General features: G+C 40.2%; 1 protein-coding gene across 3 annotated transcripts in view; it reads left to right on the top strand.

Annotated features, from left to right (window-relative positions):
* Positions 1-16,101: 16,101 nt before the first annotated feature.
* CFAP54 (cilia and flagella associated protein 54) overlaps positions 16,102-17,511 on the top strand; it is a 101,956-nt gene continuing 100,546 nt past the window's right edge. For 2 of the 3 annotated variants that reach the window (XM_053943713.1, XM_053943714.1), the window contains exon 1: positions 16,117-16,313. In XM_053943713.1, coding sequence (XP_053799688.1) covers positions 16,117-16,313 — 197 coding nt within the window. Of the gene's footprint in view, positions 16,314-17,511 lie in introns of all 3 variants that reach the window. The other variant, XM_053943715.1, reaches the window with a different exon arrangement.

A 17,511-nucleotide genomic window follows, 5' to 3' on the forward strand; every position in this document is an offset into this window, starting at 1 on the left:
CATCCAAGTAAGAGAGGAAAAAGGGTGGCATAAAACCAGAAGAATATAGATAGCAGCTCCTATCTGCTCATTGAAAGAAATGCTTCCTCTTAGGTACCGGTGAGAAATTTTACATAGCTACATGTGCATTAAAGGTTGAATAAGACAATTGATTAAACTGATATGGAACCTATAGAATTTTTCTGACACTGAAAATATCAAAGTGCATCTTCAAATGAGGTTAACAATTTCTGTAGATGTAAGGATAAAAAAAAAAAGAAGAGGTCACTCATAAATTCCAAGTGATTTAAATGTGGAATTCCTCACCAATTTCTTTTTGTGTAGCTGCTTGCTTTGCCAAATTGCTGATTGATCAACTAAACTATTCTCTAAGTCAAGCACAGAATTTTTCAAGTTCTGTTTCAGCACGGTATAAAATAATTAGAGCGGTAAACAAAAAAGAAGAAGGAATGCCACCGTCCCCCACATATCTATTAGTTGTCATCTGTAGAGTCTAGCTATTACACAGAAGCATGTTAAAATTAAATGGTGAGCTTTATTTAACATACATACTTGTTCTTTCCTTCTTTATTTTGCCATTCTTCATTTCAAAGCTCTTTTCTTCACTTCACAACATGGCATATTCCTGGCCATGCAGATACTTACACTCCACAGTAAATTGCTGCACAATTATACTTATTTTTTAAAAACAAACAAAAATTCAGTTGGAGTTTCTGTAGCCACTACATGCATGGCTTTAAAATTAGTTAAGTATTTTGCAGGACAGACAGCAATTTATATCAGAACATGCAGAATTTAGGATAAATGTCTACTAGAAATTAAAAAAAATAAAAAAAAAAAGAGGGGGTAACTAGGTACTCGAAAGTCTGTATTGGTGTGATTTAATCTCATTAGCTTCATTCAATATTTTGTTTTGAAAAATTAATTTACTTTTTTTATAATTCATCAAAACAGTTTATTTTGCCCACCAATAAGCTCACCATAGAAACAGTTGTATCCTAGTAACATACCAAGAATAGAGTTCAGGGAATGCACTGCATCGCTATATTCTGCCCTTAAAGAGCCATTTCTAGTTGTTACAAGGGAAGGTGAGAGTTTCCTTTCTGCAATTGTAGCAAGCACAGCACTGCAGTACAACATCTCGGTGCTTCTTAGGTTGATCTCCTTACATATGAGATAAAGGTCATTTCTGCCTCTCATTCCTTGCCTTTCATAGGTTCATGTCAGCAAAGATGTCAGACACCTGTCCCTTACAGCTGGGGGTTTGTTTTTTTGGTTTTGTTTTAATTGGATGCTAGTTGATGAAGTGTGTGAACACTTCTTGCTTTTGGCCCTTGTCAGCTAAATTCAAAACTGTTTTTACTACTGCTCCTGTTTGTTTGTTTGTTTGTCCCAGGTCCTTCTACATAGAAAAATTTTGAAAATTGTTTTGCTGTTATCACCTTGTGTGGATCTGTAGCTGCTCTGTAGGGCAATACTTTTCTACACTCCAGATGACTCTAGCTTTTCCAGCTCTCTTCTCATTGTGTTGCCTCTCTCCTTTCTGCTCTTCCATGCCTGCTGTAGGGTGCCTGTTTGTCCTCTGGCCCTGTTTGTTCTCTCTGTCCCTCACAAAGCTGAAGTGATCCAAGGGAATGGTTACGATGACATTTGAGCTTCTCTGCAGCAATGTGTTGATATTTACACTTAGCTGATTATTAGCAAGTGGAGCACATGACTACATTGTAAAATCTGCTTAGGTTAACCAGCGCTTCAGGGGAAAAGAAGCGGGAAGTAGAGTGACGCAGGGGCTGTGTGTCACTCCTTACATGGTTGGTGGGGGCTGTGCCAGTAATTTGTCTGGGTGGTAAGGGATGAAGCGTGCTTTTCAGCTGATTCTTACACTGCTTTGGAGTTGTTATTTGCTGCATATTCCCTAGCTTGACTGGTTCTCTGCTTCAAAATAAACCAGGCCCTTTAACGCTAGGGTAGAGTGGAGGGTGTCCTAACCCCAGCCCTCCACAAGAAGCGTTTAAGATGTCAAGCAAAGAACATCCCATCCCAGGTTTTGATTAAGGAGAAGAGTAGTTATCAGCTTTGGTCTCAAGCACAGACTAACTGAGGGAATGAAGGCAGAGGCAAGATACCTCTTGTCTCAGCACACAGTTATTAAAAGAACATGTCTGGAGGCAAAAAAGAGGCCCAGGAACCCAGAGAAACCAGACAGATTTAACAAGAATTTCTCTTACCCTCTGTGTGGGGAGGCAGAGGGAAAGCATCTTGCTGAAACAAGGTTTCAGAAATTTTATATTTGTGTGGTTAGTCTAAATTTGCAGCAGTAGCAAGTGAACTATTTCAGAATACAAAATGGGGACACTGGGAGGGGGCGCTGCTTTTTTTTTTTTTTTTGTGTTTCAGGGAAATATTAGAGTACTGTGAACTGCCAATTATTTTTTAGGAGGCTGAAGTATAAAAAACAAGCAGCAGAGCTTTGGAAGTCATGGGGGCTTTGACACCCCTCTCTACCAACCTGTATATGCCCACCTAACCCTAGAGATACTCTTTTCTCACTTCTTTTTTGCTATGGTATCTCCATGCTTGTGTCTCAGGCAGCTGTTGGTCCTCATTCTACAGCTTGCATAATTTTTGCAGCCACAGGTCACTTCCTGTACCTTCCACATGGGTGGAAATGGGGCAGGCCAGGGAACTTTTCCAAGATGGGAATGGGTGGGAAAAAGAATAACACAGAGTGCTGATAGAAGAGCAAGAAGGCCTGCAGTGATAGTGAAAGGTGGTTTGTATGGAGGGAAGAGATTCAGCCTAAAGCAGCTGATCTTCTCTCCTAGGCCCAAGCAGAACCTGCAGATTGCTCCCTCATTAGCTGTCAAAGAAGGCTGTGTCCACATTAGCGATTAGTTTCAAAGCAACAGTGCGGTTTGGAGGAAAATCTTGTCATTGTCTCCACTTAGCATGTGGTGTTTCAGTTCCCGAAGTGGTTTTGGTGTATACAAACCAAATTCCTTCAGGAGGAAACGAAAACAGAAGCTCTGCTTCCAGTCTGCTCCACATGCACCCTAGTGCTAATGGGGACAAGAGGTTCCAAAATAGCATGTAAGCTGCATCATCACAAGGTCCTCTAGCACATACCTAACACTTCTTCTCAGAAAGCTTTGAAACACATGTATAGCGGAGGTGTTTGGCTCCAGTGACCAGGCTAAATATAATCTAGAATAAACCCCCAAAACACATATCATGGAAAAATGAGGTGCCTTAGTATCAACTATTTCATTCTACCAATCCAGTCCTTATGTGCTGAATTAATTTCTTCTGAAAATACTGCTTACTTTTTCCTATACCTTGAGCTGGCTTTGGGAAATGCCAAATTTAACCTAAAAATGTACCTAGAATTTTTCTTATATCTGGCAATGGGGATGACAACACAATTATATATGTCAGCCCTTTAATCACTAAAGACAGCTCTCTAATCACTATTAAAGAGCTAATGTTGCTCATCTTAACTTGAATGAAAGACATAAAGCCAGCAAGCAATCACAACAGTAGGTATGCTGGTACTGTAGCTAAGGATACAGGGAGAGCTGTGGAATTGTATCCCAGGGTGGGTAAAGGCACATAGGCTGAAAACTGCACTCAGTAAGATGCCTACTCACCAAAACAAAAAAAGGCAGACATAGTTGGGTGAATAACAGTGACAATTTCATTCTCTCCTGAATGGAAACTACTATGTGCCTGCTATGAGGGTAGAAGAAACCAGTGTTTAAGCCAGAATCATGAAAGATGTAACAGTATACATTTACCAATATAATTACAAAATTATATAAATTCTTAACTGTTGTATTGTCTTTTTCCCCCCACTTTTCCTATGATTTCCATTTATTTATGAGCTTCTTTATTTGCATAGCTCAGTGGCAGCACTGATGTAAGCGTCTGCAAGTACCCGGTGCTCTGCTGCTATTGTCACTTACAGTCAAGATTTAGTTACAGCTGCACCCAGAAGCCATAATGTGCCCTCATCCCTCACATATCCTACTGTGAATTGAAAACATGTTCTAACAAAATGTTATGAAACAACATGCAAGATTATGGAGGTATTTTTTCATATGGAAAATTTTAGTGTTCTTTAAGAATCTGTAATTTGTACAGTTTAATCTTTATTTTTTTGCCATGTCAGATAAACCTAGACATTCTGCTCTCAGATGATAGCATGTTTGGAGATATGAGAGAAACAGGGAGCTGCTGGAACATATTGCAGAAGCCTAAAGCACTTAGCAACAGAGAAAGTGTGGGCTGCAACGACAGAAGCCGGAATGTGGAAACAAGTGACATCGAGGCGGCTGTTTGGGAAAGAAGAGCTTTTACTTTGTTTATAATTTCAGTAATTCTAAAGAACTTGGCAGTGTGGGAGGTCACTGCAGTCTCTGACTCTGCACATATCCTTTTCTGTGTGCCTGTTTTTCAAATGCCTATGATAATTATTACCAAGAGTGCTGGATGTTCTAATTGCCTTTTGTATTTTCCGTTTCTCAAAAACTAGAGAAGTAAAATTAAGGTATTTGTTTTGCATCAGTTTATTCTATTAAGACATACTCATGTGGCAGGCACTGAAGAGTTTTTTAAATGATAGTGATAATGTCTTCTGGAGTGATGCAATCATTTACCATGATGCTTTTCAGTGCTTTGCACTAGAACATCCTGATAGTGTGCACTAATGATAGTGTGGATGTCAAATAACTGCTAAAGAAAAGATGCCTGAGGTGTTGAACAGGGTAAATTGAGTTGAGATAAAATAAAACTTTTTCTGACATCACAGTGACTTTTACAAGGGCGTTCAAAAATCAGTGCAGTTCTAAGTCCTGCAGGTCCTACTGAGGTAGAAATTATCTGGAGAACTTTACTCACCACTTACTGGGGATTGTTTTACCTAATGCATATGTACCTGTAAATGTCAAAATCTCCTTTCCTCTGAAAAGTTATTGTGCACATTAAATGCAGGGGTTGCTCAGCTCTAGGGTTGAAAAAAAAGACCTCAGGCAACACAGGACACTTAAGGAACTTGGAAACCTTACCATAATTGTTACATTTTGTATTTAATGAAGGTTGAACGAACCATTAGCTTGTATTTTCTTTTTTCCTCTCTATAAATATCTCTTGTGGTTTGCATTATTCAGTAATCTAATTGTGTCTACTTTTGAGGTATTACCACTTGAAAATAACAGTCAAAGTAAATGATAGAGATGTACCAAATTATTATAATAGAGGTGCTACAGGAACTCATAGACCAGAAAAAACCACAAGGAGTAAATTTGTATAATAATGATGCCTGAGAAACTATTAGTATTGAAGTCTAACAAATTTATCTACTCACTGAATACTACAGTGTTGAATAACTTCAGGCTACTGTTGATATTTTTTGACTCCACAGGTGACCTGTCATTGGGTAACTGGCCTTTTAGAGGGAATTGGATTCAGCTTAACTACTGATATCAACTGTTTACTTCCAAAATGCTATAGTAATTTCAGTTATTAAAATGCAGTAATCACCTCACATTAGATGGCAAATTAAAAAAAATAGGAAAGTGAAATAAAATATTTTTTAAAAAATTAACACAAAATGCAGTCACCAGGCCAAAGCTGGGTGACAAATATATTACTGAGAAAGTTAATAAAGTACGGAGACATCCCTGGGCTGTAAGAAAAGTGTAGTGTAGGTGCTACCAAATCATCCAGGCTCCAACAGGGTGAACCTGAAAAGTCATCCTATGACACAAACAGCAACATCTTCAAGCCTTCCGAAACACATTGGGACCTCTTGCAGCTCACTTATGGAGAGAAGATCATTCTGGTCTGAACCTCCTAAGGTCCTTTTGCTTAGGAACAACCCTGAAAATATGTTCCACCACTTGTAGCCTCAGGGCAAAGCACTTTTCCTTGAGGAAGTTTCCCACAGCTCCCTGTCTGCAAACTTCTCAGGCTCTAAGCGCCAGACTGTCTCTCTCCTTTTTAATGTCTCGCTTCCATATTAATAGCTACGGAGTCCCAGGGAGGAGGTATCACCTGTCGAAGTAGTTTAAAGACCTGAAATTCCAGCACCATTGCTAAAATATATGCCTTGACCTACTCCCACTTTCTTCTTGCTTTCTTCTTCTATTGCTCTCAGCTGCTGCCTTTCTCTTATTATAAGCAGGACCATTATCTCTTTATCTCAGATCTCTGTTGTACCCAGCGTACATAATTGCCACCATCAACCCTTAATTCTCTGACTCAGAAAATGTAAGTCAGAGGCTTGAGGGAGCTCCACCTGCACTGCAGAAATCTGCCAGGGCCCTTCACCTTCCCATTCAGCACTCCCACTCTCTGCCTTCTATTTCAGTTAGTGCTCCAAAGAACAGCTCGGATAATGGAAACTGTAGGAGCAGGAAGGTTAGCCACCACACTTGCCTCTGCTAGAAGTCTTAATCTTTATTTTTAAACAGTTGCAAAAGCTTTTCCAAAGATAAGAAAAAAAAAAAAATCCCTAAACCAATCAACCAGCCCCTTCCCAGCTCCCCCTCCCCGCCAAAACACCAAAAAACTGCCTTAAGAATTAAGGCTCTTTTCTCTAGAAAATGAGCCTGGAACTCCCCTTTTAATGTCTGAAGACAGCCAGCATCACTATCAGGCATGGAGCTGGAGCTATATACTAGTCAGTGTTGCTGTTATCAAAGGTAAGTTTATTCAACTTTAGATCTGGGAAATAGAGGCTAGGGACTAAAGTTGCCACAGCTAACTTTATCCTTTTCTTTGCCCAAAACCCCTGACCACAACAAACATATATGAAAGTGAAAGTATCTCTTTTAGGATTCTGAAGAATGTATTATTTTTAATTTTTCATGTATTTTCATCTTCTGTCCAGACTGTCACTATCCTGAGCAACTTCTGGAGATGTACTTGAGAGACCTAATTCTACCAGTGTTAAAGGCATGATTTTTTTTTTCCTCCTAAGAGAAGACTGGCCTCCTGAGGACTCTACTCTTAAACATCACAGGCACTTAGGGTGCTGCAGACCATTTTCCTTTCCTCTCATGTCCTCTGTTCTGTCTTTGCCTTCTTGTCCAGTGCTTTCTGTGAATATCTGTATTCTGTCTGGGCTCCCTCCTTTTCTGCCCTGAAAAGTGAGTACCAGTCACATGCTCTTTTCCATCCTGTACAACTATAACAGAAGTTGTACTATCATCTACTATGCTTCCATTCCCTGTATGCCAAATACCACATCTTACAACCCTTGAGCTTTCCAAGGCAAATCACAGTTTCTCCATCCCATTAACAATAGTCTCTCCCCTTTTGTCATCTCCATGCCTGTACATTCCCAGATCCTTCACTCTGTGCACCTGTGGTACTGTGAATTCTGGCCATTAAATGTGCACCCACACTATGCAAAGTAGCACCTGATCAGAAATACACAGCATGGTCCCAGTTACACTGAGTCTGGAGACAGACTGTGCTGGTACATCCTTCTGCTGTACTTACATTGTTTTGGTATTTCCACACTGATCAGTGCTATGCCAAGTGGCTAAGCCTGATTAGAGCTGGCTCAGATGCTGCATCTGGTGTCAGGTCAGAACTGGCAACAGAGTCATCTGACCTCTCACTGAAATGGGAATTTGGCATTATGGCTCCGATCAAGTAATTTCCTTTTCTTCTTATGTTTCCTGAAAATACACAAATTTTCACTGTCCCTGAATGATCAGACTTCTACAAACTATAGATAATGTAAATGCTGAAAAGGGCTAGGTGGGTATTGCTGGGACAGCTGAACAAACAGAAGGAACACTATTACAGTAGGATGAACATTACTCTCAGATATGCATCTTATATGTGTTTTAAGGAAATTATTATGGGTTTTCTGGAGGGACCATGCATATCTGCTGCATGGTAAGGGCAGGCTTTCTATTCTCTCAGCCCCTGAAAATGATTGTAATGAAACAGTGTGAACAGAGCCATTACACTGAGTCCTACAGTCAGTGACTGATCAGCTGCCTACCAGCTGAGCCACACAGACACAGTGGTCTCTGGCTGAGGGACAGCATTTCCATGTAGATGGCCTATGGAGGGTAGCCTAGAAAACATGGAGGCTCCTAGGAAAGTATATGATCCATTACATTTATCATTTTAAGGAAATAAACCAAAGATATAAAGAAAAGGATGTTGTTATTCTAGAGCTGGAGAACATTTTTTGTAACAAAGCTTAATGAAGAGTTCCTTTTTTTCTTAACTAAAATCATGAGATGAACAAAATAGGGCAAAGGCCCTATTTATAAATTTTAACCTGATATGATACCATACACAATGCACTGGCATATTTTGTTAGGTATTTGTAATCACTGCAGTTTTGTCCTCTATGTTAATTTTACTGAGGAGACACTAAAAATCTTCACCTCTTGAAGACAAACAGAAGATATAGTTCTGCAACAAGTAAAAGATGTTTAACTTGTGGCTTAAAGTTTGTAAGCATTTCCCTCTCCTTTGTCTGCAAAGTGGAGATAGCAGTGGTGTCTTAGGCTGTCTTCAAGTATAGATATTTTAAAAAACAATTCTCCAGGAATGGCATCATTAGTTTCCATCATGCTTCAAAAGAAATTTTTTTCCCAATTACCAAAGTAGTCTATGGCTACGTTAACAAGAAAAACAACGTAATCAGAGGAGATCTGTACTGTGAAACAACTAGTCATGAGGACCAGATATTCACATAATGCACATTTTGGGGGTTTTATCTAGTCTGTTCCTGGAGACTGAATATCTGGTATCAGATGGAGGATGTCAGATGTGCTTGTGGAGTGCACACTTCAGCTTAAGTTCATTCAGAGGGAGTCCAGCCCATGCACTCAAGGTCATTCGGTAACATACAATAATACTACAAAAGTGTGCTCTTGATGACAACCAAACTACTAATGTAGATGAACCTCCAAATTATCATGGAATATTTTTATTCATGTTTTAAATCTAGTGATTATGTTTCTGATGACATAATTACATCTAAGTTGTTTTTTTGTGCTAACTCAGATGGATGTATAATGTTTTACTTCAGAAAAGTTCTGTCTGCCTTCTTCAAGGAACCATTCTGTCAGCCTTATAATAGAATTATATCAGTACAGCATAACAGAATTTTCTTCTTTAAGGACAATTTATGAAGCAAGTCTATTGCTAACAATACAGAAGAAAAAATACAATCTACCCATTTACTTTGATTCTACAAAAGTAAATACCACAGTTTTGTCTTTAAATGTAATAAATATGCCAGAGTATATGAAGTGGAACCAGCTATTTTAATGAATCCATATCTAACAAACGAAGAGCCACGTGTCCACCTGAAAGCATTTTAGTAAAATTTTCAAAATTTGCTACCAAGGTTTCATCTACATTTGTGAGGCCAAGATCGAACCACTTTTTATTATTGCATCAGTTAAACATGGTAAAGTGTAAATAGAAATTTCTGTTTTTTCTATAGTGTCATCATCTAGAGAAAAAACAATTGATCACTTTTGTTAATTTGAAATTCTGAGGGAGCAAAGGGTAAAGATTGCAGTTTTATTTTTCTTTTCACATATTTGTAATATGCAAAACAATTACTTGTTCTTAATTTTCTAAAATTCTAAAGTATTAAGATAAAAGTTCACAATTACATAATTACATACATCATTATTAGAAATAATACATATCAGAATGTTTTATATTATTAAAAATTAACTAGAAAATATAATTACATAGAATATTTTTTTTAAATATTGGAAAATATGAAAAATTCAAATAACTATGTGAAAAGAAAGGGGTTTTTTTCCTACTTCCTTGAATAAGCAATGCTTAATAACAAAAAAAAATAACTACTCTTCCACATTGTTTCATTTTCTACTGCTGACCTCCAGTCTGCTAAATCCCCTACTCCAAGGTCAGGCTATTGTCCAAAACAATTTCTGTCAGCTGCTTGAAAAAACCACAATCAGCAGATACTTTGACCTTGGAGTGAAATATTCTTGCAAGCAAGTGCGAAACTAGTAAGAATGGAAAATGGAAGCAATGGTTTCACAAAGTTTCAAAATTCATACTGTAATGCAGTAAGAAAAGGCCTGAACAGAAATACATTTATCTAAAAATATTGGAGGGCATCACCAGGTTATTTTAGGTGTCCTTTTGTTGCCAATAGTTTATTCCTAGAAGAGTCTATTTTGATCCTGTGAGTACTCCCAGACCAAATGCACAACAGAAAAAGAGTCATGATAAGGATGCATTCGGCTACTCAGGAGTTACATATACAAACAATAGTGTAATTTCCCCAGGATCATTTCTATCTACAGCATTTGCAGCAGCTCAGAATTATAAACAGCAAATGTGCGTCAGGAGAATAGAAATAAAAATGCACTGTCGTACTTGGCTTCAGGAGAATTTGGGAAGATCTTCAGAACTCATTTATTTCTTGGATTAGGTTATATTTTCCCTCCTTTAGTGTTTCGCTTGAGGATATTTATGAAACGAAGAAAATGTATTTTAAACAAAACATGCCACCAATTTTTTTTCCAAAATCAAATCTAACTATTAGATGCCTACCTAGCAATCAGTTTAAGCTGAATGTAGCTTAAAGAGAAATAATTTACACGCTCCCATCTCTGCTACTTCACATTTCATGGCAAAAAACTACCTTGGCCATCTCCGCTCAATAAATTGGATGATGTCTTTAGCTAAGGACTCTCTCTAGCGTTTTTATACATACATGTAAGTGTTCTATGTTTTTAGAGTGTTTCTAAGATGCAGCTTCCATGCACATCACTAAAAGTCTTGTGCATACTTTCACTTTTTTATGATTGCATGGGATTTACAGGGCTTTTTTTTGCAAAATATCTTTACAGCCGCTCTAAACTAGCCTTAGGTGTAGCTTCTTCTTTAGAAGAACCCCTACAGCTTCCTGAGATTTGAGACAAGATCTTTAAGTGAGACAGAAACTTTCCTCCATAGTCTGTCTAGTGAACTGAAAATAGTACATTCTCAGATGAAATATTTGCAGGTTCCTAGAAGCCTTTGCAAAATAATTTCATCATCAGTTGATGTCTACTTGAGTAGAATTTACTTGTAAGCTGGAATGAAATATATCTTATAAAAATTAAGAGAATAACATGAACTGTAGGCAAACCCTATCCTTGAAGCAATATTTCCATTTTTTGGAGAGTTGCTCACAGACTTTCATATTTCCAACTGCTACCTTTGGCACTTAAGTCCATGATGAAGATCTCAGACCTCTTAAAAACTCAAGCATCTATATAAAACCCCTACTGTAGCTCTCTCCCCAAAGACTGCTTAACCCACTCAATGCATAACAATACAACTTGAGTGGGTGAGTCAAATCTCACAGATTGTTCACACAAATATTACACACTCCTACACTTTCTTTGCAGTGGGGGGAAAAATCAGCTGAACAAGATCACTTCTCCCAGATTTCTCCCAAGTCGACTGAGATTAATTTATATGCCTAAGAAAATTTTCCTAATCATAAAAGGAAACTTAGAAAACCTTTTTGTGAGCATTCAACTTAGATTTTAAAAGAAAAAAAAACCCACTTTAATATACCACTTTAATATACTATAACCTTGAAAGCTCTCACGTCATCTTTAGAGTTTGGCACTGAAGCCTTTCATAGAATACAATGAAAACACAGAGACAACTGTCACCCCAAGCTTGAACACAGCTCTGTAAGAACCTGGCACTGGCATAGTTCTCAGTCACTGCAGTTCTTTTTTGTGTTGATTACTCTTTTCCCTTCCTCGTACAACACTGACAAACTAGATCAGAAAGGAAGCCAAGAACTGTTTTCAAGTAAAAGCTTAGAGTTTTCCTTCTCTTAGCATTTACTTGCATTAGAACTGTTCCAGATCTGCTTTTATTATATATTAAAAGATCATCAATTGCTTGTCAAAAGACACACATGCCTCAGCTATTGTTAATCTATGTCCCAGAGTTCAGAGACCATGCCATTGTCTGACAAACTTTGTATACTGCTCACTGACAGGAAAAGCACCAAAATATTTTACAAATATGTGTCACTATCTCAGTAAAGGACTTGAACTGCTGCATTGTTTTAAAAGCTGTATGGTGTCCTAAGTAAGCCACTCCCACCATCTTTCCACATTTCCCTACCTTTGCAATCAAGCATGTAGCTTCCTAGTTCAGGACATGTTTCTTTGTGGTAGAGCAAAAAAAATACAAATGCTGTCAAAACAGGATGGTGTATCTCTTAGCTCCTTGATAACTTTCCTATGGGAAGGTAGTAAGTAGCCCTTAGATAAGGGTGGGAATTCACAAATTTTGATTGAATGTAAACGCAGATTTAAGTAAGGCATCTGAGTCTAAAGACACTTTCAGTAAGCCACATGCAGCTTTACCAAAACCAGCCCAGAAGCAAGGAGGTGGGAAGGAAATGCTGACTATAATCTCTCATAGCTGCCCATAAAGGTCCAGGATTCCCATGTATCTCATTAGCTACAAGTGCCACAGGAGGTGATAGCAAGAAGCCTACAGGTCTGCTTCCTGTACAGTTAGTTATTTGGAAGGTACATTAATTCCAGCATGTGTTTTGCCTCTTGTAAGCTCAGCACAAGTTCTTATTTTACCCCCTGCCATCAGACAACTTCTTCATATCTATAAAGTGCCAGTGCTCCTGGCATTCAACAGCTTAGTTCACTTCTTCCAGCTGTATAACGGCTTTTTATGGAGCTTTATCAGGTAACTTAGAGCCATTACTTTGTATTTTATATGATTCCCCTATAGCATATGAATAGCAAATGCTGTACTGTCATATAAGATGTTGTGTTTCCTTGACCTTGTTTTGCTTGACTAACTCATGAAGTGAATTTCTCCGTAAGAATCACTGCACACATGCTATTGCTTCTTTCTCTAGATTTTCTTCTATTTTTTGAATCCAAAATTCACTCCTACTCAAAGGGGAATACCCTACCCAAAGTAGATTTCCACTGGCTCTTCGGACCAGGCAGACATACTGCAAGTACAGTAAATGCAGATCCCAGTTCTGAATATGTAGTACATAAGCATTATTTTAAATTCTCATGTCTTCATGTAGTACATAAGCATTATTTTAAATTCTCATGTCTTCATTTGCCTATCAGCCTGAGATACTAAGTGATGGCACAGAATCATTTCAGCTCAGACTATTTTTCCTGAAAGCATCAAGGAAGAGATGACATAAATGTAGTTCTTTCACACCTCTGGGGACTGTCAAGTTACCCTGCAGAAGTCTAGTAATACAGCATCCATGACTGCCTCTTTTCTATAAATATCAAAGAGCAAAGTCTATAGGCGCCATAATTCAGGTGTATATTTGCTACAAGCATCCTAGAAAGGGATCTGAACATGCATCTCAGAATTATCCATAGGAAACAAACTTTGATTGATGTACTAGGTAGGACTCAGCAGACGTTACCTCAGCCCCTGTACCCAGATATCACTGAACACTCTTCCTGCCCAACTCTGCTGTGATCATGCAGTGTTTCCCTCCTTTGTTTGCTCTTCGTAACCACTGCTGTTCACACAAGTGGAACAGACACAAGAGAAATAAGCAGGCAGCTTGATGAGTTAACAGCAAGGTTTTCCTCCTTTACAGCTCAAGCATACTCTTGGCCCCATAGCCATGAGAGCAGACACTCCCTATATGGGTTTTTACTAAGTTAACTCTTTGTGGGTGCTTCTCTTTCTGAGGCAGCTTCCTTCTATCTGACCTGGTGGTATTAAAGCACAGATTGCTATACCCTCTCTATTTGGGTCAGGGGATTTACCTAAGTTCCATTTCTTGGGATCCTGTCTGTGCCAATGCTCCATAATCTATCCTACTTTCTCCCTAATGTTAATATAGTTCAATTTACTATCTAAATGTTCACCTACCAATGATGAATAAATCATTAGCCTTCCAATCAACAGATCACATATTTTTAGGGTGTAGGGGCCCTAATGTAATGTAATTCAAAAAATTGCTATAAACTTTCCAAGTCATACAGGTATGCTCTATCTTTTGATGAAATTATCCTATCATGGTTAAAACTTCAGTGGCCATCACTCTTACTGTTTTGCATACATCAAACTATTCTCTGTAAAGATCAGGTTATATGAGCTGAATGCTTCTGAAGAATCTACACTCCTTCTGAAGAAGTTCTAATCATTTATCTATAAGCCTTTTTGACTTTTGGACCCAATTAAGTGTCCAACACACTAAATGTTAGATGGAGACTATCTGAAGTTTAAACTCCAGTCTTCCCCAGAACAGTATAATAGGAATCAATATTGTAAGCATCCAAAATTGAAATAACACACACATTATAGTGTTTGTAGTAGTGTAGTTCCTTGCTATGGTCCATCTTGGGTGCTGAGAGGGTCAGAACTGCCTTCCATATATTAAACCTCCACCTAGCAGGGAATGCATACTTTGATCCTGTCAAACTCTGACCCAGGAATTTTAGACTAAACAATCTTCATGAGCTGGCTGACCAACTATGCCCTGGTTAACCTCCCAGGGGTTAAAGCTTTATCTTTACATAGTTCTGCAATCTTGCCCTCTGGGGAATGGCTATCCTCCCTTTCCCTTATTGTTTTCCGTGACTCAGTTTGTTTCTATGGCTGAAAAACTAATCCAGATTGCAAATGTTGCATTCACTCCACCATCTGCTACCCAAATATTAGAGATATGTAAAGTTTTACTCAGCAGTCTTGTTTCCAGTCTCTCAAGTTCCCCTTGAAGCTTCTAGGTACTGCTGGTTTGAGAACAGCACTCTCTGCATTCCATGAATGTGAGTATCAGCCCTTTGGGATGCAGCACCATCTAGTGAGGCAAACTAGCTCAGAATTTCATAGGGATTTGAAACGATGACACCAGCAATACTTACAGTGGCACAGGCCACTTTTCCCAAGAGGCCAGTGTTTTATTAGTCATCTGGTAACCATTACAGGGAGTTCTTTGGTTAGCATTGCAAAGCACAGGCAAAATCTTTAGATGTTGCAGTTGCTGCTCTCCAAGCCAAGTTCTCGTATTTCATTTGTTCTGTAAAATTTGTCTCTGAACACAGTGATTTCTAAATCCCTGCATCAAAATCTTTTTGCCATGTCTTTTCATTGCAGACTCAATTTTCTACCTCCTTCACAGATATCTGAGGAACCCACTCCTGCTTGTGCTTTGTTTAAATTTGCTCCCACCTAAATGGCATAGCCATTGTCACTAGATCTTCCCACAGTCTCACAATACCTGTTGGACAATGGATCCACGCAACTCCCAGCAGGTAACAATACTAAATCAATGTGTAAAATGAGTCAGACACGTTAGTCATAAATTAATCATATTTTTTAATTTCCCCAATTTTCCAAGGATGAATAGTATCTACATGATTCCCATGTCATTTCTCTGACCTTGCTAATGCAGTATTTTCTGATTCCAGTAATTCAGTGTGCTGATGCTGTGTGTCTCCAGCTGTTGGAAGGATAGTTATTTTGCTGTCATCTATGAATTACTTGGATGCACTTTTCAAGTGTTTCTTTGCTTTACCCATCTCTATTTATCCTTTTCCTTGATCCTTTGTCGAGAAACTGCCTCCAAAGGCCCTGGTTGCCAGGGCACCCTGCTCACTTATCATATTTCTCTCATATTTTGAAGTGAAAACTTTCATGTTTTCACTTTAGCTGTCCCTTACGCTCATCGTGATGACGAACATGGCAACAGAGTCAGTTTCCTTCACATCCCTCCCAAACCTCTTTACCACAGTGTCTGTAAAGAACTTCAAAACACATAGGTTGCTATAAGCACCTCCTATAACATAAATACGGGCTGGTAGTTTCCTAGTTTGCCACCTTTTTTGTTTGTTTGTTTTAACAGACAAACATAACCATTTAGACGATCAGCACACTTTTATGCGTAGCCGTGCAGCAGGCACAGCGACACAACCAGTAGGTGCTAAGTGCCATCCCTGGTGAAACAGGCTGCGGAAGAGCCGCCCCATGCGGTACCTCCCGCCTTGTCCAGGGCGGCCCCGCGGGGCCGCTGCCCGCGGCCGTTGCCCGGAGACAGCGACGCGTCCGCGCCCGGGCCGGGCCGGGCCGAGCATGGCGCAGCCCGCCGGGCCGCCGCCGCCCGCCGCCGGCCCGCAGGCCCCGCACGCCGCTTTCTTCGGGCCCGTGGCGCGGGGCAACCCGGTGGTGGACAGCTTCGAGGCCGAGCTGCGGCGCGTCCTGAGCTCCCTGCGGCGGCTGCGAGGCGCGGGGGAGGCCAAGCAGCCGCAGCACGACCTGCACCGCCACGGGTAGGGCTGCGCCGCCGCCCCTGATTCCCGCGTCGCCGCCCGCTCCGGGAGCCGCTCGCCGTTCCCTCTGCCCCCGCCTCAGCTCCCTTTCTCGGCCGCACCCCTTCTCCTTCGCTCTGCTCCTTCAGCCGCCCCGCGGGCTCTCCGCGCCGCCGCCCCGCCGCTCCCGGGCTGCCCTTCCCGGCCCGCCGGGCAGCGCCAGCTCGCCACGCCCGCCGCTGCTCGGCTCCCTCGTCACGCCACGGGCTGCGCTGGGAATCCCGCGCCCGCTGCACTGGGAGATAGCCAGGGTTTCAGAAGTCTGAACACCGCTTTTTAAAATTTTTATTTCTTCAGTGCTTCCTACAAGCGCTTTAGGGAAAAACTACAAGGGGCTGTGGAAGTTGGCAGCACCACTGTTGGTTCTGTCAGACCTGCCTGAGCTTCCTGGTGGGAAAATCCCTTGACAGTGCTTCAGGGACTGGCAGCCCACCAGCCTGTGCGGCTGCTGGTGAGGGTGAACTCTTGTGGGCACGTACATGCCTTCAACAGTAGGGCTACACGAGGATAACAGCACACAGCTCTTTTCGTGCATATGTCTCTGTCTACGTTGGTTTATTTTTATACACAAAGATGCAGGCAGAGCATATGGCAAGTATAATAGTGCATATTTGTTTGCTCGCATACATGCATATCTGTGGGTATGCATAAATTGAGATTTTGTAATGCAGTTAAGATAGAGCAACTGGAATCGGTGTATGATTCATAGTGCATGCATATGTCTTTTATAGACTGTGCATTTCTCATGTAGCTCTCCCTGCTGCATTTAGGCACATTGTGATACAATTTATTTTACGGTAAATACTTGATTTTTCTATTGTTGTTACCTGAATACTACTCTGTTCTAAGTTTGCAGGTCTTTAACATAAACCCCACAAGTTTCCCAGGGTATCAAAAGTTCCTTCAAAAACAGCATAGAAGTTAGGTTACAGGGTGGTTACCTTATCACTTATGTGCAGCTTCTACCCTTGCATATTTCACTCAGTAGTTTCCTAGAAATAATCCACAAATTACCCTACTCTGAAGTAGGTGTATACATTTTCAGAAGGTACTCAGATTCTGCAGCCTGGCCTTTGTCTGAGCTGGAGATCCTTCCTATTCTAAGCTATCTGGCTTCCTAATTTGTTTATGGGGTATGTTCATCATTGGGTCTAGGCCT

Source organism: Vidua chalybeata, chromosome 5 (genome assembly GCF_026979565.1).
Source record: "Vidua chalybeata isolate OUT-0048 chromosome 5, bVidCha1 merged haplotype, whole genome shotgun sequence".
Lineage (NCBI taxonomy): Eukaryota > Metazoa > Chordata > Aves > Passeriformes > Viduidae > Vidua > Vidua chalybeata.